General features: G+C 47.1%; 1 protein-coding gene across 3 annotated transcripts; it reads left to right on the top strand.

Annotated features, from left to right (window-relative positions):
- Window positions 1-1858: 1858 nt before the first annotated feature.
- Window positions 1859-19526, top strand: smg7 (SMG7 nonsense mediated mRNA decay factor). Of its 3 annotated transcripts, XM_073490771.1 has the most exons (23): window positions 1859-1973; window positions 2902-2933; window positions 6841-6958; window positions 7044-7176; window positions 7963-8134; window positions 8229-8300; window positions 8777-8927; window positions 9499-9634; window positions 9769-9931; window positions 10481-10640; window positions 10727-10797; window positions 11261-11321; window positions 11414-11533; window positions 11822-12245; window positions 12357-12498; window positions 12732-13123; window positions 14197-14559; window positions 15609-15758; window positions 16218-16304; window positions 17579-17729; window positions 17816-17986; window positions 18293-18453; window positions 18684-18894. In XM_073490771.1, the coding sequence occupies exons 1-23, from the start codon at window positions 1948-1950 to the stop codon at window positions 18795-18797; spliced, it is 3570 nt and encodes a 1189-aa protein (XP_073346872.1). In that variant the 5' UTR covers window positions 1859-1947; the 3' UTR covers window positions 18798-18894. The 3 variants fall into 3 exon arrangements, with proteins under 3 accessions (XP_073346872.1, XP_073346870.1, XP_073346871.1); XM_073490769.1 differs by lacking the exon at window positions 15609-15758 and having other exon boundaries at window positions 1861-1973; window positions 18684-19526; XM_073490770.1 differs by lacking the exons at window positions 1859-1973; window positions 15609-15758 and adding an exon at window positions 2634-2701.
- The last annotated feature ends 407 nt before the right edge of the window (window positions 19527-19933 follow it).

Genomic DNA, 19933 nt, shown 5'->3' with positions numbered 1-19933 from the left:
ACAGGGTGTTGAAGTGTCCTTACATAGTGTTGGAGTGTCCTCACAGGGTGTTGGAGTGTCCTCACAGGGTGTTGAAGTGTCCTTACATAGTGTGGGAGTGTCCTCACAGGGTGTTGGAGTGTCCTGACATAGTGTGGGAGCAGGGGCGGAGTCGTAATCGGGACGATCGGGAGTTTTCCCGGTCGGCCGGCCGGCCTATGAATTTGCACACAGATCATTCTGAACGGCCGTGATACGACCGCGGCCGGCCCTTGGACTTGTTGAAATTACTGAAGTTATTGAAATTCTCCGCGAAAATCTCTAAGATCTACTATATTAGGCTAAATTAAAAGTCCAACCAATATTTATACCGCTTGCTCACTCTCTATATCTCAGTCATGGTTACCCTGCACACTCATCTCTGATCTCTCCCATCGATCTACTGATGTTTGTGTAGCCTATCTTAATTTCATTCTTCTTGTTCAGGCGTTACAGAACTTTCATGGTCACAAATAAAAAAACGACCTGCAATTTAATTTGTTTCTTTGTTCTTAAAATAACGTAGATTGGAGCAAAGCCTTCTGGGAATGGGAGGGCCTATCACTGCGTTTATCCAATGAACCAATTGCAGTCACGCAACACCTAGCGTAACTAGCGAGTTGTGATTGATAGCCGACGTTGAAAATGGCAACAGGTGGAGATGATATTGTTGCGGATTTATTGTCAGTGCCCTTTTCAAGACGACCGTTTAATGAAAAGATTTCGTCTTTAAGTGACGTCATTGGTGAGTGGAACTGATGTGTTATTGCTGGTTTTGCTGCAGTGGTGCATCTTGTTGAACTGGTTGCATTTTGTTTTCACACACTTGTTAAATGATTGTTCATAAAGTGACTGTCTACCTGACGTCAGATAGTGTGTGTGTGTGTGTGTGTGGTTGTGTGTGTGTGGCTGTGTTACACAGCCACACGCACACAACCACACACACGTACACAGCCTGTGTACGTGTGTGTGGCTGTGTGCATGTGGCTGTGTACGTGTGTGTGTGGCTGTGTGCATGTGGCTGTGTACGTGTGTGTGTGGCTGTGTACGTGTGGCTGTGAACGTGTGTGTGGCTGTGTGTGTACGTGTGGCTGTGAACGTGTGTGTGGCTGTGTGCATAACTAGAACAACGCAATTTTGAAGATGGAGCAGTAAAACTATATTTTGCCTAAAGCTTAAAAATGGCCAGGGACGCCACGTATTTTTCGTTAGTGATTTTTTTCACTGTGTACAGAAGGCCCAGTTCTGATAGGCACGGTTCGCCACTGATTTACAGAAATGTAGGGGGTGGGCCGGTGCGGTCAGAATTTTCCCGGTGGATTTTGGTGCCCCACTCCGCCCCTGTGTGGGAGTGTCCTCACTGAGTGTGTGAGTGTCCTTACAGAGTGTGGGAGTGTCCTCACTGAGTGTGTGAGTGTCCTCACTGAGTGTGTGAGTGTCCTCACAGAGTTGTTAAGGACACTTGTGGGTCGTTGGTCAAACCGGCCTTGCTCAGGCCGTCTGTCTCCTCTGGACAACATGTTTACATTGTTGTCCTCAGAGGAAGGCTTTGTCTCCAGCAGAGTCTGGACCTGAGGAGCTGGTCCTCCTGTGTTGTGCCATTCGTTTATGGAGACGTTGTGTAATCTGTAAAGTAACTAGTAACTAAAGTCATCAAACACATGTGGTGGAGTGGAAGTATGAAGTAGCAGAATATGGAAATACTCAAGTTAAACCAAGTACATCAGTGAAATGTCTGCTCCTCTTTTCTTCTTCGTCTCTTTTCTTCTTCTTCTTCTTCTTCTTCTTCTTCTCTCCCCCGCCCTCCCCCTCCTCCCCTCCCCCTCCTCTCAGTCAGGCCCTCTGTGGGTCAGACAGGAACAATATGGCGCCGGGAGGAGCGTTAGCTTCTGGACCAGTCGTTGTCTGAAAGACTGGCGATCCGGCAGGATGAACCTCTGCGCCCAATTTCTACGGTAAGCTCGGCGCTGTGTCAGCTGGCGGTTCACCCGGTGGTACAGGTGTAGTCAGGGACCGACTCTTCAATCCAACAGGTGAATTGTTTTGTTCGGTTGCTAACGCTAAAGCTAAAGCTAGCTGCTTTGGGTACCACCCCCTTAGCTAAATGTTGGCGCTAGCTAGCTTCACATATCAACAAACAATCGATGCTACCGCCTGGCGCCGCCGTCCTCAAATTCACTCAAATATTCGGAGGGTTTTGTTCCAGTTGGTGTAGTTTCAGATTAATGTAATGTTTGTCGTCTGTCTTTACTGTCAATTTAAGGCTAAATGTGCGATTACCCGCCACACAGAGACGTGTTACACAGTGTGTTATTGCTAGTTAGCTTTAGCTTGCTAGCGTCTTTCTGCGTATGTCAGGTTAGCATTAGCGTAATGATGTAGTTTGGTTTTAAATGTGATTCAGGTTAATTGACACGACAGCTTCTCTCCTCTTTAGTTGCCTATTAGAGTGAAATTTAAATGATTAGCTGTGATTTAAACCCGGAGCAGTGAGTTAGCAGTGGGCGGTCAGTGCTGGATGTTAGCTAGCTGACGCGTCTGTATCGATGGTTCGGTGTTTGTATTTATTTCATCGTGTTTCGGATCCAGAGGACAGAGTGAGCCCGACATCACCTCTGTGTCCTCATGTCGACACTTGATATGAGCTGTTAAATGTTTTAATGGAGTCTCAGCTGATAGAGAAGTAAGTGATCGTGGCTTCATTGTCAGGTTTCTGTCTCTGTCGTTAGCCGTTAGCCTGGATACATATCTGGACTGAATAAGCAAGTGCTGCGTGGTGCTAATGTTATTAGCATGTATGATGTTGTCCTGGTGTTTGTGTGTCTGTGTCTGTGTCTCTGCTGGACGTGTCTAACCTCCTCCTCTCTGTTTACATCCGAGCAGACAGGCAGAGGCCCTGAAGGCTGACATGACAGGTAGGTCTGCACCTTCACCTCAAACACGATGTTCACGGGTGCACCTGTACAGTCTGCTCAGGTGCACACCTGTACAGTCTGCTCAGGTGCACACCTGTACAGTCTGCTCAGGTGCACACCTGTACAGTCTGCTCAGGTGCACACCTGTACAGTCTGCTCAGGTGCACACCTGTACAGTCTGCTCAGGTGCACAGCTGCAGTCACACTCAGCTGCTTTGTTATTCACATGCAGGCAAATGATGTGTCTCAGCTGGAGAGATACTGTACATGTTGAGTGCTGGCTGATATGTGTCTGACTAACTGCTCTGAATGGCACCAAATGTTGCTCAGACTCCAGTTTACACCTCCTGGGTTCAGTTATTACTGATGAATCAACGTCCGTACATGAGATAAGGCTGTTTGCTGAGTGAGGTAAACTGAAAGTGCAAGTGGTCAGGGCGACAGAATTTGAATACAGTACCAAGAATTGTGTTTGTGTTTGTTTTGGGCTGAAATGATTTTTGTCGCTCAATCTGTTAATTATTCTTTGGCTCAATCATTTAGAAAATGGTGAAAAATGTGGCGTCACAGAAGCTCAGATGTTAGAGAGGAGCTCCATGTGCAGAGGCTGCGTCCGCGCTGCAGCTGCCCAGGGTTCAGGTTCGAGCTGTGGCCACAGCTGCATGTCCCCCCCCCCGGTCCTGTCTCCCGTCACCTCTCAGCTGTCCCATCAAATAAAGCCATGAAAAAATACTTGAGAAAGAAGAGAATAGTGATCAATGTTTCATCCTCAGAAAGATAATCAGTTTACTGTCACAGAAAATGCTCCCATTAACGAGCTGAGAACAGAGAAATGACTCAAACTGAGTAATCTGGGATCAGAATAGTTAGTGGATTAATTTAGCAGTTGACAACTAATCGTTTAATTGTTGTTAAACTAATCTTTTATGTTTCACGTGAGAACAGGTGTCGTATGTTTGTCAGTCTGGAAGAAGAAGAGCAGGTTTGTTCAGACTGCGACCATTAAGATTCATTTTAAAAGACAGTGTGACTAAATGTCAAGACTTTGTTTTTTAAATCCACCATCATCGTCGTATTATCATGTTTCTGCTGGCGACGCCAAAAGAAAAGAAACCAAAATCAATCAGCTGATCATCTTCCTCACTACATACATGCACCACCAAGACCTGAGGTGGTGGAGCAGCTGAGCGGTGACACATGACCAGACCGTCATGCTTTAAGAAACTAGTGTTGTGAGGTTTCACACCTGAGCGTCGACTGTACGAGGCTCAGGTGAGTCAGCTGTTTGTCTGTTACAGAGAATCTGCAGTTCAGACACCCGACGACCTGTACCAGCTCATCACGTCTCTGTCTGTCTCTGTCTCTGTGTCTCTGTCTCTGTCTCTCTGTCTCTCTCTCTGTCTCTCTGTCTCTTTCTCTCTCTGTCTCTCTGTCTCTCTGTCTCTTTCTCTCTCTGTCTCTCTGTCTCTCTGTCTCTTTCTCTCTCTGTCTCTCTGTCTCTCTGTCTCTTTCTCTCTCTGTGTCTCTGTCTCTCTCTCTGTCTCTCTCTCTGTCTCTGTCTCTCTCTGTCTCTTTCTCTCTCTGTCTCTCTGTCTCTCTCTCTGTCTCTCTGTGTGTCTCTCCCTCCCTCCCTCTCTCTCTCTCTGTCTCTCTGTCTCTCTCTCTCTCTGTCTCTCTCTGTCTCTCCCTCCCTCCCTCTCTCTGTCTCTCTCTCTCTCTGTGTCTCTGTCTCTCTCTCTCTGTCTCTCTGTCTCTCTCTCTCTCTGTCTCTCTCTGTGTCTCTGTCTCTCTCTCTCTATAGTTATGGTGGATAGTGGGGAATCTCTATTGATAGGTTGATTCTATAATGGAGACTTTAAACAGACTCACCTGTCCAGTGGAACGAGCGGCCCACAGGTGTGGCTGTACGCAGCAGTTGCCTTCACGTTACTGTACATAGATTCAGTGTGACATCAGACAAACCTTTATGTTTAATTAAATGAAGTCACCAGGACTCTGCTGCTGCAGAGATGGATCCTCTGCTCACTGTAGTTTTAACACATTTAGTTATTGATTGGTGTTTTTTATAATCTCTAGTTCCAGGATGACTTTCTGTTAAAGCACTACTTCACAAAAACAGCACACTATTTCTTTAAACTGTCTTTATGTGATTTTTGTGTTTTATTCCCAGCCTGTAGTTTCTGCCTGAGGCTCAGGTGAGCGTCCACACCTGTAACCACATGTTTGGCTCTAAAGTCTTCACAGGTGCAGGTTGCTCTGTTTACCAGATATAATTTCACCAATTAATTCCCAATATCAGGCTGATAGTTAGTCACTGTGATGTGAATGGAGCACTGGTAGAGAAGTGTTTGTGACGATGTCTTTCAGCTGCTGTGATCGGTGCCGGCAGCGACACACGCCCGACTCTTTAAGTTCAGAACTCACTTTACTTATTTCTGCCGCTCGGTGTGATTCTGAGCAGCGCCGCAGCTTCACACGCTGGCTGGACTCCTGCCAGACCGTCTGCTACAGGAAACTGCTGTCCGCCTGCAGGCCGGTGCTGGTTCTGTCTGACACACCTGACAGTGATTAAATGGATCTGCAACATGTTTCACACAATCACAGCAGCTGTGATCCGATCGACGCTGCAGCTCAGATATCCAACAGTTCCCTCGGTGAGCTGCTGCTGACGTCACACAGCGGTGACGGTGGGATGGATCTGTAGATGATCTGTGAATATAATATCAATAATATCAATATTATCAATAATATTAAGATACGTTTCGGTTTCATTTCGAGGTTGAAAGTTGGAAATCTCTCGTGGGAAGTTCTGACCTCCATCTTTGACTGCCGAGTCCCCAAATGCTCAATAAAGTTGTGGCTGATGTTTTTCTGGTCAAATGAATCAGAACCGTCAGTCGGACGCAGGTTCTTGTGACTCAGGAGTACAGATCCATTAAAACAGCAAAGTGTTTGTGTGTGTGTCGTAAGAGGAGATTAAACATGGCTGCCTCTGTGCAGGAGAAATGATTTAATCTGTCTAATGATAATAATGTACGTGTGTGTGGCATTGGTGACCAGTTCTGGTTCTGGTGTCTCAGACGTGACGGTTTCAGTTCATTTGTTGGACATTTTGCCGATAAGAAACTGATGTATAGTTTAATGGTTGACGAGTGTTTGTCGTCATTTTATGGAGCGAATAATTAATCGATCAGGTTGTTGAACGATGCTGGAAACAATCGACATCGTGATATTTTGTGTTTCTGTGAGTTATATTGCTGTAGGAAAAAATACAGGGATTTCCTCCAGATGACTTGAATAGATCCATTTGAAATGATTACGGACTCTGTGACTCTGTGGTGGAGTCGGCTCATCAGACAGAACCGGCTCATGTCACTCACAACCTCCACGAACCCAAGAAGCCTTAAATGTAACGTTTGATCAGACGTCTCCTGGACGCTGAAGAAATGTTTTCCTTTTCAATCAAGCTGCTAAAAGTTGAAACATGATGTGTTTGAGTTCATTCGTGTTCGTCACTGATTCTCATGAACACATTGTGACGTCGTGCAGCCGAAGAACCAAAACACGGCACAGTCAGCTGATGATTGAAGATCATCTGTCTGCATCCAGTAACTTCTGTCTCTGACGAGACGAGAAGGTTTTAAAACGGTTCAGAGACGTCGATAGTTTTCAGAAGCACTGTATTTGCCCTCCGTGTGGTGTTTATACTTATTTCATGTTCTTGATGTTTGGGTCTTACAGCACCAGTCTGGTTCTGAAAGGTGCTTTTTGAGTCTGATCAGACATTTGATGCCAACGTTCAGTCGTCAGATCTTCAGTCATACGAACACATTCCCATCAGCTCTAGATATGTATTAATATGTCGGCACACATCAGCTGATTAACATCCGTGTCCTGTCTGGGTCAGACTCCAAGCTGGGGGCGGCAGAGGTGTGGACGTCTCGGCAGGCCCTGCAGGACCTGTACCAGAAGATGCTGGTGACGGACCTGGAGTACGCCCTGGACAAGAAAGTGGAGCAGGACCTGTAAGCTGCCGCGCCCACATCACACTCGCTTCAGTATAAGATCCCTCGTGTTGGTGCTGATGGTGTCTGTTCTGTCTGCCTGCAGGTGGAATCATGCTTTCAAGAACCAGATCACCACACTGCAGAGCCAGGCCAAGAACCGAGCCAACCCCAACCGCAGCGAGGTCCAGGCCAACCTGTCGCTGTTCCTGGAGGCTGCCAGTGGGTTTTACACACAGGTGAGATTCAGACAGAACCAGCAGGTTCAGGTTCAACAAGGGTTTGGTACTGTTTGGTACTCTGATCGTTCTGGTCCAGTTTGTTTGACACAGTACGGCCGATGTGTCCTGGAATCTGAAAACCAAGTTCTGCAATCAGGAGAAGTATCAGTTTTTCATCTAGTGGTTCTGTTAGATGACCGGTCCAGATGAGGAACGTCTCAGAATCTAAACGATGATGATCAGATGTCTCATTGTTTTAAGAAGCGATGAAGTTTCTTCTCTTCGGCCGACGGTCGGCTTCCTTCATCCAACCAGATACTTTCTGATGTATTCGCTCTGATTGTTGCTTCATACTTGTTGAACCAGTTCAATTCTTAACGGCTGTTAATCATTAATCATTAATGTCTTTAGTTTTGATCAGAGGGAGTTTTGTAGTTCGAACAAAAGTTTCTAAATGAAGTTTCTCTGTGTGCTCCGGCTCCATGACGGAGGTTTGTTGAGGATAAATTCCTCTTCCACAGTTTATGTAGAATAAAATCACAACTCACAACAGCGATGATGAGCCGTGAATGTCTCGTGATGTCTCAGCTGTTATAAGAGGAGAGAAGACAAAAGAAAAGTTTATCACACCAGAGATTCTGGTTTAATTTCCCCTAAAAGCCAATCGCCTGCTTTATAGCGGCAGAAACAGAAACTATTATCAGCCAATCAGGCGAAGGAAGGAAGCGCTCCTTCCTGAAAAGCCTCAGACAGAAGTGTGAAGCTCTTGGTCCTGGTAAAGTCTCCGTGTTCTGTTGTCTGCAGCTGCTGCAGGAGCTGTGCACCGTGTTCAACGTGGACCTGCCGTGTCGCGTCAAGTCGTCTCAGCTCGGCATCATCAGCAATAAACAGAGCAGCACCAGCGCCATCGTCACGCCGCAGCCCAGCTCCTGCTCCTACATCTGCCAGCACTGCCTCGTCCACCTCGGGGACATCGGTGAGAAGATCCACACGTGGTTTTATTTCTGCTCGGTGTGATCAGAACCGACAGTGGAGAGAAATCAAGTGTCTGCTCCTTATTTGTCTTTCAGCACGTTACCGAAACCAGACCAGCCAGGCGGAGTCGTACTACAGACACGCTGCCCAGCTGGTGCCGTCAAATGGTGAGTTTCCTTTACCTACTTCCAATCTGTGTGCTAAGCTAGGCTAAAGGCTATCACAGTATCTTACTGGAGGCTCAGGAGAAGCACGACTCTTTGAATTTCCCTGTTTCTGAAGGATGATATTAAAAAAAACAGCATGCCCTTTTTTTGTTTTGCCGAAGCTGTAAATGTGTAAATGTGCTGATGTTTAACCTCCAAATGTTCTGCGGCTCAACTGTGACAACAATGAATGTTTGATCTTATTAAACTAAAGCTAACGATGTTTCCTCCTCGGCTGTTAAAGCTCTGGATTATCATTGAATCCCAAACTAAACGTTGGGCTTCATGTGAAATCGCTCCTTCAGATAAAGATTTGACAAAATAAAGACTGAAACTATTCCGTCATGTCAGATGACACTCGGCAGGTCTTCATCAGCGGCCATGTTTGTAGTTCCTCCCTGTCTCTGTGTGGTGACGCTCCTGTGTGTCCCCTGCAGGTCAGCCCTACAACCAGCTGGCCATCCTGGCGTCCTCTAAAGGAGACCACCTCACCACCATCTTCTACTACTGCCGCAGCATCGCAGTCAAGTTCCCTTTCCCAGCAGCCTCCACCAACCTGCAGAAGGCCCTGTCCAAGGCTCTGGAGAGGTAACGATCAATCAAATCATCTATTAGTCATCAACTATTAAATAAACCAACAACTATTTCATTATCAATTATTTAGTTTGAGTTATTTTTATAAGAAGAAAAGTCTAAATTCTCCGGTGTGAATATTTTCTGATTTCTTTTCTCCTCGGTGACGTTAAACTGAGGATCTTATAGACCGAACAACTTATCGATCAATAGAAAAAATAAACTACAGATTTATGGACAGTGAACCAGGACTACAAAGTGTTTTAAACTTTAACATTCATGTTTTGATGTTAGATTCTGCTTCACTTGATTCTTTCATCGACACGATCACTCCTGTAAAGTTACAACCATTATTTGAAATGAAACGATCCACACGATAGTCGAGTTCATATGAGCGGCTCTGTGACTACAGATCATTCTGTTCGTGTTGTTTTTCCTGATGTGATTGACAGTAACAGTTCAGATGTGGTGATAAAGTCTGGACATATTTGGTTCAGTTGCTTGAATTTCAGTGTTAAGAAGCTGTACGAACCCTGATGATCAGCTGTGACTCAGATGCTTTTCTGTCCTCTCTGTGTTTCTGCAGCCGCGATGAGGTGAAAACCAAGTGGAGCGTGTCGGATTTCATCAGAGCCTTCATCAAGTTTCACGGTCACGTCTACCTGAGTAAGAGTCTGGACAAACTGGACGCTCTGAGGGAGAAACTGGAGGAGCAGTTTCAGGTACAACAAAAACACCTCGGCAGAGTTGATGCTGCAGTGATTCAACAGGGTTTTAAAGTCACTGTTTGTTGACCTTGTGTGTGTGTGTGTGTGTCTGTGTGTGTGTGTGTGTCTGTCTGTGTGTGTGCGTGCAGAGGCTGATCCTGCAGAAAGCCTTCAGCTCTCAGCAGCTCGTCCACATCACCGTCATCAACCTGTTTGAGCTCCACCACCTCAGAGACCTGACAGCCGACAGCAGTGAGCAGAGCTACAGCAGCGAGCATCAGATCAGCTGGTTCCAGCTGCTCGGACTCTTCAGTAAGACACGCACACACACACACACACACACTCACACACACACACACACACACACACACACACACACACACACTCACACACAGACTCTTCTCCTGTGGGATGAAGACGACCAGCTGACTGGTACCAGAGGAAACTCTGAGAGCGTCGGACATGTTGGTTTATTTACTTTGTCAGAGATCCTCTATTGATCTGTTTGTGAAGAGGGCTCACTGTGGACAGATTAGAGGAACTGAACTTTGTAACAAACTGAACTTCTGTCTTTGTTGTTAATTGTCGAATCACTGGAGGCGGCTGTGTTTGTTTTTTGGTGAATGTTATTTGAACTTGTCAAAAAGACAGCAGGATAAAGTTAAACTGTTGTTGTAAAATACACCGATATTTTAAAGAAGCGTTTGTCTGGACATTAAACAATCATCTGTTGATCCTTAATAATCCACATGTGATAGTGTGACAATGACCGAGCTGTCAGTCATCAGATAAATGTTTAGATCGAACCAGATCTTGACCTCAGGCTGGCGGTTGATGGTGTCTGACTTCCTGTCCCCTCAGTGTCCTTCCTGGGTGTCATGTGCAGCCGAGCTCTGCTCAACAAGAACCGAGGGGAGGAGATCATGGGGGAGTGTCCTCTGCCCGCCATCAAAGTGTCTCTGGACTGGCTCAAACTGAGACCCAGCGTCTTCCACGAGGCCGCTGTCGACAAGAGGCAGTAGTAAGTCTTCTGTTGGGTAGCTGTTTAGTAAACGTCTGATTGATTAGCTCTGAGCAGGAAGTCTAACTCCTCTTCCTGTCTCTCAGTGTCTGGCCCTGGCTCGTCTCCATCCTCAACAGCTTCCAGCCCAAAGAGGACGACGTGTCCTGTTCCTCAGGTATGATATAGATTCTATGTTTGGTGCAGAGATCGATGTGAGCTCTGATCTGAGTCTCTTCAGGTTACAGTCAGTCAGGTCTGAGAGAAGTGGACAGAAGTTACAGGAACAAACAATTCTGTTGTTGTTATGATGCTGTGTTCCCTTCAGAATAAAAGCTGCTCTGTATGTGGATGTCCCTGTCTGTCCTGCAGTGTCGCAGGGACACTTTCTATTTCCCAGGAAGCTTCTCACATGTCTGCACTCGTCTTCCTCAACATTAAGCTTTTTAACAAAGCTCCTAGAGGATGAAACTCATGATGATGTCAGTTTGTCTCAACACTGAGATTCATATCAACGTCCCAGACATGAAAGTCTAAATCCACCACGTTCATCCACTCAGGGTTGTTCAGCTGTAAGATGCTGACTGGCTCGTGTGAGGTAGAAGCTGTTGTAACTGAAGGTGTGTTTGTTTTCTCCTCAGTGACGCCCCTGCCGGAGGAGTTTGAGCTGCAGGGTTTCTTGGCGCTGCGGCCCGCTCTGAGGTACAGCACTTCTGTGATCAGTAGTTGTGTTGAATGTTCAGTTTTGAGCTGCTGAATCAGTCTGAATGTTCTGGTCTCTGTTGGTGTTTCAGGTCTCTGGACTTCACTAAAGGTCATCAGGGCATCCTGGTGGACAGGGACGGCCTGCCGGTCCACACTAGACATCAGAGGCTCGTCAGTCTGGGCAAATGGGTGGCCGACAACCAGCCGGGGTGAGTGTTCATCTGCGCTGTCGCTGCGCCTGTAAGGAAAAAAACAACTTGTCTACTTCCTCTGCAGCAGAATCTGAGCACTGAGGGTCAGATTTACAGATGCAGACTGTCTGATTTAAGATCACGTAACCGTGTGATAGTTTGTCTTCCACAAGCTTTAGAGTCATTTTATCTTAAATTATTTGCCTTTTTGAAACCTTGAAAGGAGCAAATAACAGAAGAGAGCACAGAGAGTCTCCTCAGTGGTCAAGGCAGGACATCGGTACATTATCTGTCTCCTGTCTGCAGGCTGATCCAGTGCAGAGTGAGTGAGGACGGCCTCCTCGTATTCATCACTGACATTCCAGAGCAGGCCATCGAGGAGCCGCAGGAGAAGGAGGCGCCGGTGCTGCAGGAGTCGTCCAACGGCGAGCAGACGCCCAACGACGGAGGAAACTCGGGCCTGAAGTCGGTGCTGTCGGCGGGGAAGACGCAGAGCTCGTGGCCCGACGGCAGCGACCGACCCGTCGTCACCTTCAAGGAGAACATCAAACCCAGAGAACAGAGCCGCGAGCCCACACGAAACCATCATCTGAAGGACAGCGGCAAAGAACGGCGAGACTTCAGCAAAGGCAACGGGGCTGCTGGGAAAGGAGAGCTGAAGAGAGACGGGAAGAGGAAGAGCGAGCTGAAAAAAGCTGCTCATGAGAAGAGTACCGACGCTGGGAAACAGGTGAGGACGTATAACCTTCATCTTTAGTGATGTCACCACACGAAAGAGCCGCTTATTTGAGGCACGTTGAAGCAGCCGATGATGAAGATGGACTTGTTTTGTCTCGTTCAGGTGAAGGCGCAGACGGAGCTGAGGAAGACTCCGGTGTCCGAGGCGAAGAAGACTCCGGTCACTCAAACTCAAACCACCTGCTCCTCCCAGTTCATCCCCATCCATCATCCTGGAGCCTTCCCACCACTGCCCAGCAGACCAGGTACACACACACACACACACACACACACACACACACACACTGTCCTTATTTTCCAGTTCCAGCCAATCAACACTGAATATTGTAAATCTGCAAAGTAACTAAAGTTACCAAGTAAATGTAAAGTAGCAGAAACTGAACTTTGACTCGTGGAAACAGTTCTCGTGTCCTCATGTTGTTTCTGCTCGCAGCTTCACAGTCTGTTAAACTCCTGCTCCTGATTGGTTCCTCTACAGGTTTCCCTCCCTCCGCCTACGTGATCCCTCCCCCAGTGGCGTTCCCAGGTCTTCAGGTGAATCCGGGCTTCACCTTCTCCACTGGAGTGTCCGTCCCCGGACCTTTCCTCCAGCCGGGCGTCCACACGCAGGCTGGCGCTCAGGCCGGGAAGCAATCCCACATTCCCTACAGTCAGCAGAGGCCCTCTGGTCCTGGTCCAGGTCAGGGACCTGGGTCCTCGGGCCCCTCCCAGGGTCAGCAGCCCCAGACCCAGTCGCCTTCCCAGCAGGCCTTGCAACAGTCGGTCCAGCTGCAGGTTCAGGTGATGAGTCAGCAGCAGCAGTCTCCCACCAAACCGGTCCAGCAGGTCGGGATGGGGAAGAGTCCGCCTCACCACCCGGGGCTGCAGCAGGTCAGTAGATTTCCTCTCAGATGCATATGGACCCAACGACCTCCACCAATCACAATCACAGGGAGGCGTCGGCCTGTATGAAGCCTGAGGGGCTAAAGGAACAGTTCACCCAAAAATGTATATTCACTCATCATCTCCTCCTCCTGATGATATAAAGTCAGGCTCAGTCATCATCTCCTCCTGATGATATAAAGTCAGGCTCAGTCATCATCTCCTCCTGATGATATAAAGTCAGGCTCAGTCATCATCTCCTCCTGATGATATAAAGTCAGGCTCAGCCATCATCTCCTCCTGATGATATAAAGTCAGGCTCAGCCATCATCTCCTCCTGATGATATAAAGTCAGGCTCAGCCATCATCTCCTCCTGATGATATAAAGTCAGGCTCAGCCATCATCTCCTCCTGATGATATAAAGTCAGGCTCAGTCATCATCTCCTCCTGATGATATAAAGTCAGGCTCAGCCATCATCTCCTCCTGATGATATAAAGTCAGGCTCAGCCATCATCTCCTCCTGATGATATAAAGTCAGGCTCAGCCATCATCTCCTCCTGATGATATAAAGTCAGGCTCAGCCATCATCTCCTCCTGATGATATAAAGTCAGGCTCAGCCATCATCTCCTCCTGATGATATAAAGTCAGGCTCAGCCATCATCTCCTCCTGATGATATAAAGTCAGGCTCAGCCATCATCTCCTCCTGATGATATAAAGTCAGGTGAAGTCTCGTAGTCCACAGAACATTTCTGGAGCTTCACAGTAAAACAGAGTTGCAGCGTTCTGCTGAACAGCTGAAGCAGCTGGAGATGATTTGAACATCAGATGTCTCCATGCAGCTCGTCTGCTGTGATCACAGAGATCAACCTGATCTGTCAGTTACACCCTCGACGTGACAGTTTTGAAAGAGGTGAACTGTTCCTTTAAGGTCAACAAAGTACTCCCAGTTTGTGTCTGTCAACACACAGAAACATTAAACTGAAACTATGACAAAAATGTACCACGACCCACATACCTGGAAAGGTCTCTGAGACCTGGTGAATGACGTTAACTCTGGTTGTGTGTCTGGTCTCTGTAGTACATGCAGGTCCAGGATCAGCCGGCTCAGATGTGGAACCAGGCTCAGGCTGCTCTGCAGAAGATTTCTCCCATGCAGATGTCCATGAAGCAGCCTCAGCAGCAGCAGGCCTTCTACATGGCGGCTCAGGATCCTCTCAAGCTGTACGAGCACCAGCTGCAGCCGCCCACGCAGCCACAGCTCTCCAACATGGACAAGAAGATGAAGTACCCCAACGTCAAGATGCAGGACTTCTACTGGGAGCCGTCCTACAGGATAGGGGACGGTCTGGCTGTGATGGCAGACAGGATGAAGAGGCCGCCGCCAGGTGGTCTCTGTCCTGAACAGGACCCCTCCTCTGGGCCCCGGGGACCCCCATTTGAGGTGAGCAGCTCCCAGGTGATGTGAAGGAGGAGGAGGTGGTCCCGTTCTGCCGCTTATCTGTCGCTTTACTTCTCTTTCCTACAGTCTTTTCTTACTTGGTTTCTTTCTGACCTCTAGACCAGGACCAGAGGTCTGTAAGGCCTCAGGTGCTTCACTGTGATGTAGATGACATGTTGGGTCTCTGTTAACCTGCCGATGTTTGTGAACACCGTCTGTTTCAACTGATCCAACCATTGAACCAGTAACACAACATCACCAGACTCCCTTAACAAATGTGGTGATTTTCAGAGTTGTTGAGTTAAAACAAACTTTATAACGTAGTGAAACTCTGTCTCTGACAGATTCTGAATCATTGTCTCCTTCTTGTAAATTCAGCATTAAATGAAAACAGTAAGTTGTGTGTTTCCTTGTAAAAAGTGTCAGTTTGTGGCAGCATGGCTGCACCAGCCTGTCTGCTTCTGTGTCTAAAGTGCTAAAGTCTGACCTGCCAACATTTAGCAGCTGTTTGAACACACTGTTTACACTGATTTCACCATTTACACTCAATTTATGACAGAAGAAACATTTTATTGATGCTAAACATGTCACATTTTACAAATACACTAAAAAGTAACCAATATAGGCGACTTCTTTGTCCCCAGACTCCCTTAACAAATGTGTCAGTTTAGTGAGTTGTTGAGTTGGAGACACTTTATAAACTGTGTGAAACTCTGTCTCTGACTGATTCTGACTTATTTGTTCCTTCTTGTGAATTCAGCAAATGTTCTACATGAACTTCTTTGTGTTTGTGTAGAAACACGGCGTCTGTTAGATGTCCTCTTGTGATCGGATCACTCAGGACAGAAGTTGATTCCAGGTCTTCGGTCTTCATGTTTCTCTCTCTGCCGTCCTGTGTGATGTTCAACTGATCACAATCTGTCTTCAGCTTTCAGGCTTCTGTAGCTTTAAGTGTAACTTTCCTTCTTTCCACCTCTGTCTTACCAGCTTGCCTTCTTTCTTTTTCTCCCTCCTCCTTCGTTTCTTCTTCTTCTTGCTTCATCTCTCACTAGGACAACAAGAGCTCGCCTCTTCTACCTCCTGACCTGTTAAAAACTCTAGCAGATTTTGAGGAGGAGGAGGAGCTCGTCTTTTCTAAGCCTCCTGATTTCTTCCAGGCCTTGGCTGGCCCTCTTAGCACTGCTCCTGGACCAAACATATTTGTATGTAGCCCTGTTTTCCTCCTCCTCCACCTCCACTCTGCTCATCATCTGCCATCTCTTCACTGAACAGAGCTGCCATCTTTCACATGTTGTGTTGTCAGTTGTTGTGTAGAGTAATAATGACGTGGCTTGGTTATAATCAGCAGACTAAGACTAGATCTTTAAAAACAGTAAAGTTAAAGTCCAGTCCTTCTCAACATGTGAGTCTGATGGTTGTGAAGCTTCAGCTGTGCTCAGACTGACAGGACAGTAAATAATGAGGATGTGATGAATGAACATGAATGTGTGTTTATACTCTGGCAGCCGTTTGTTATTTGTAGATGAGATTGAAACCAGCCTCATGTCTTTATTTATACACCACAGAAGGTAAAAATAATTAATGATGCAGCTCTACAGATGTGTGATGTCATCCAGCAGCTGTCTGTCCGTCCTCATCCTGTTTGTCCTTCGTCTCTGCAGCTGCCAAACCAGACCAGGATGGAGAGCGGCCCCGAGGTCGTCAGCCAGTCCTCTTCTCTGCTGCCCATATCTGGCTTCCCCATGCAGGTCAGACCTGGAAACGATTGTCTTTAAAATGTCGTCTCACAAACCTGCTGAGGCTTCTGCCCCCCGAACCTGTTCATACACCGTGTCCACTCCAGACATATGGTCGACATTTTGACCATTCAAGTTGGAGAACAATGTTTCTACCGTCTGATTATTATCTCTGTATCTCTTTTGAGATATGATATCATAAATTCAAGATGGTGGCGGGAAGAAGAGACGCAGCAAGTGTCTCTGCAATAATTGTTAAATGTTTTTATTGTCAGAAAACTGGACGTCTAAAAAAGATGTTAAAATATTTCGATCCAGATTTTATCTTCTCCAGTGGATTTTATGCACTTAAAGTGATTTTCTGCTCACTTATTTAAAACTATGTCACTATAATAATACTATTATATAACATAATATACTAATATTAAAATCTGGATAAAAGTATTTCTGACATCTGATTAAGTTGAGAAATATTGTTTTCACCTGTCGAGTTTTCTGAAGATAAAAAGATTGAACAGTTTGTTCTGGATCATGTTTTTAAAACTGATCTGCAAACAAACAAACAAACAGAGAAATCTTATGTTGTGATTTAATAATTCACACAATTATTAATATTATTATTATTATTATAATTCAGAGACTGAACCTCGTCGTTTGTCAGAAGTGGATCTCTGTACGCTGCTGGTTCCAGTCTGGGAGGTTCTGGCTCGTCCTGCAGTCGGTCTTGCCGGAGTGGAACCTGTCAGAATCAGATCATACAGAATATAAACCTCAAAACACTTCGTTTCCATTTAATAACAAACACTTTACACTTTAACTTAATGTCCAGAAGCTGCTGCCGTGTGACTGCTGTAACGTGGGTCAACCACCAGGAGGCACAATAGACACTGTGTCAGTCTGTCGTCAGTAAATCCATCAGTGTGTTTGTTTCTCACACCTGATCAGCTGCATCTGAATGTTTCTGTTTAAGGTTTTAAAACATCTGAATGAATATTTGTGACATGATTCAGATTTTAGTGTTTAAGTTCATCACAAGATGACTGATTCTGACTGCAGCTGCAGAAAACACATGATGACGTGTCTAAAGTCTAAACTCTGACTTCAGCCTGAATTTTCTGTTTTCTTGAGTTTTTACAGCAGAAAACTAAAGATCTTTGTGTTTGGGACATTCGTCATGTCGGGTTTTGGAAACACTGATCGATTTTATAAACCAAACAACTAATCGATTAATCAAGAAAATGTCAGACAGGTGAAACTGAAAATACCTGATGTCTCCATGTGTTCAGGAGTACAACCAGAACAGCATCTTCAGTCAGGCCTACGGCAAGAACCTGCCGCCCAGCTCCAAGCCCGACGCTCCCATGATGCACCAGGAGCCGTCCCTCTACTCCCTGTTCGAGGGGACTCCCTGGTCCCCCTCCCTCCCTGCCAGCTCAGGTACGTCACACCTGTAGACAGGTACAGGAAGTGTGTTCATGTTGAGGGGAACAGGGCTCTGATGTCAGTTGTATTCTGATTGGCAGATCACTCCACCCCGGCCAGCCAATCCCCTCACTCCTCCAACCCCAGCAGCCTGCCGTCCTCCCCCCCGACACACAACCACGGAGCCATGCCCTTCTCCAACTTCGGGCCCATCGGCACTCCGGACAGCCGGGACCGCAGGGTCGTGGACCGCTGGAAGGCCGACAAGACCGGTAAGAGAGCGACGGTGTCCAGGGAGGGTCAATCCAGACCTACTCACCCAGAACCAGAACTGTTCACAGCACAAATTCACACAGTTCTGTTTGAATTTATGAATTTTCACAGTTTCAACTGAATTCGGACAAATTTCAAGCCAGTTCAGTGAAACTCAGCAGCTCAGAACAGTTTTTATCTCTGAGCTTCACTGAAGACAACAGAACTATTATCAGACATGTGGATGTTGTCTTCAGTTCAGAAGGTTAAACTTGCTGCGAGCTCTCGCTCCAGATGTTGACCTGTGGTTGGTTGTTGTGTTTCAGGTGCGGTCAGCGGGTTCGGTCTGGACTACCTGCCGGCCGCAGCCTCCTCTGCAGCTTCAGACACCAGCTGGCACCAGGCCGGACCGACCGGCAGCTCCTGGACCAATCAGGAGTCTCCGATGGAGGAGTCGTCCTCCACCGTGCTGCTCGACAGCCTCAAGGTCAGAAACATGTGACGCGTGTCAGTAAAGAGAGGAAGTGGTGTCACAGTTTAACAGTTGTTACATTTATTCTGCATTTTAACATCAGTACTTTTCTTCATTTATGTTTAATATGTATTTTATTTTGTGTGACATGTATTTTGGGTTTGATCAGTGTCCAGGTGTTTGTTCTGCTGTAGTTGTTTGTCGATGATTTGTTTGAAATGTTCTCTTGATTTCCTCGTCTGCAGTCGATCTGGTCGAGCTCCATGATGCAGCCGGGCCCGTCGGCGCTGGAGCAGCTCCTCCTGCAGCAGAAACAGAAGCAGCAGCGAGGTCACGGCACCATGAACCCGCCTCACTGAACGGCAGGCCGAGGCGGCGCTTTGTGTCCGGACGTCAACAAAACCACCACCAGGAGAAACGGGAGGAAAAAAAACAGAAGTTTGACGAAGACGAGCTCCAACTAAAATGGAAAATTAAACCGGTGAGAAACGGTGGAGGCTGGGGAGGCGACACGACCCCCCGACGAGGCTGAAACACCCCCCACCCCCCTCGGCTGTCGAGGAGCGGTGACGCCCCTCCTGGACCGGAGGGCGCGGGATCTCTTCAACCGCGGTGCCACGCGCCACGCCACCGCCGGGTTCCCTTCAACCCGCGGTAATCTGAACATTGAGGAACATAACCCCCCCCCTCACCACCACTGCGCCCCCCCTGGTTTTGGACAGACGCCACATCTCCACCACTCCTCTCTCATCTGGAAGAACTTCTTCTTTCTTTGGAACTAAAACTAAAAAATAAACGACCTCCTGGACGTCTGCTGGCTCGCTCGGAGCGCCTGTTTTTAGCGTCTCCGCCGCCACAGACTGAAGCGGGGTGTTGTGAGAGAGCGAGGGCGGTGTGGTGATCGGGTTCGGAGGGGGGCGGTCAGGTGAAGCAGCGGGGTCAAAATAAACTGGACTTTCTGATCTCTCATTCATTTTCATTACTGAGGAGGAGGAGGAGGAGGAAGGCTCTCTGAAGGAACGGAGGACGGTTTGGTTGGTACAGCTATATAAATATATAAATAAATATATATTGCCATAGTTGGACTTTAAACGGGCCTTGTCTCTTAGCCGTGTTGTGAGAATGAGGACTGGACGCCAGGTGTTAACGCCACCTGGACCGACCTTTTTGAAGGAAGAGCCTGGAGGCCCGACGACGGGACGGCTAGGCAGTGCCAGTAAACGTCACAGGGAAGAAAGAAGAAGAAGGGAGGGGGCTAAGAACATAACACCCTGTCTCACTTAGGGATAGTATTACCGTTAGCTTCAAGAGATTGCAGATATTAACAAAAAAAAAACTGTATTTTGTGATTTGTTCGTAGCAGTTTTAGCTTCACGCCCTCTGAGGTGAATACAGGTATGTCTATTAGCTTCCTGCTTGAATATTTTTGGGGTTCTCTTCCTCTCCGACCTCTTCTTCCTGTTATTTCTTTACTTAACGAAGAAAAAGAAAAGAA

The sequence above is a fragment of the Pagrus major genome, chromosome 21 (genome assembly GCF_040436345.1).
Source record: "Pagrus major chromosome 21, Pma_NU_1.0".
Classification (NCBI taxonomy): Eukaryota; Metazoa; Chordata; class Actinopteri; order Spariformes; family Sparidae; genus Pagrus; species Pagrus major.
Note: the sequence above shows the minus strand (reverse complement) of the source record. Positions and strands in the feature narration are given on the sequence as shown.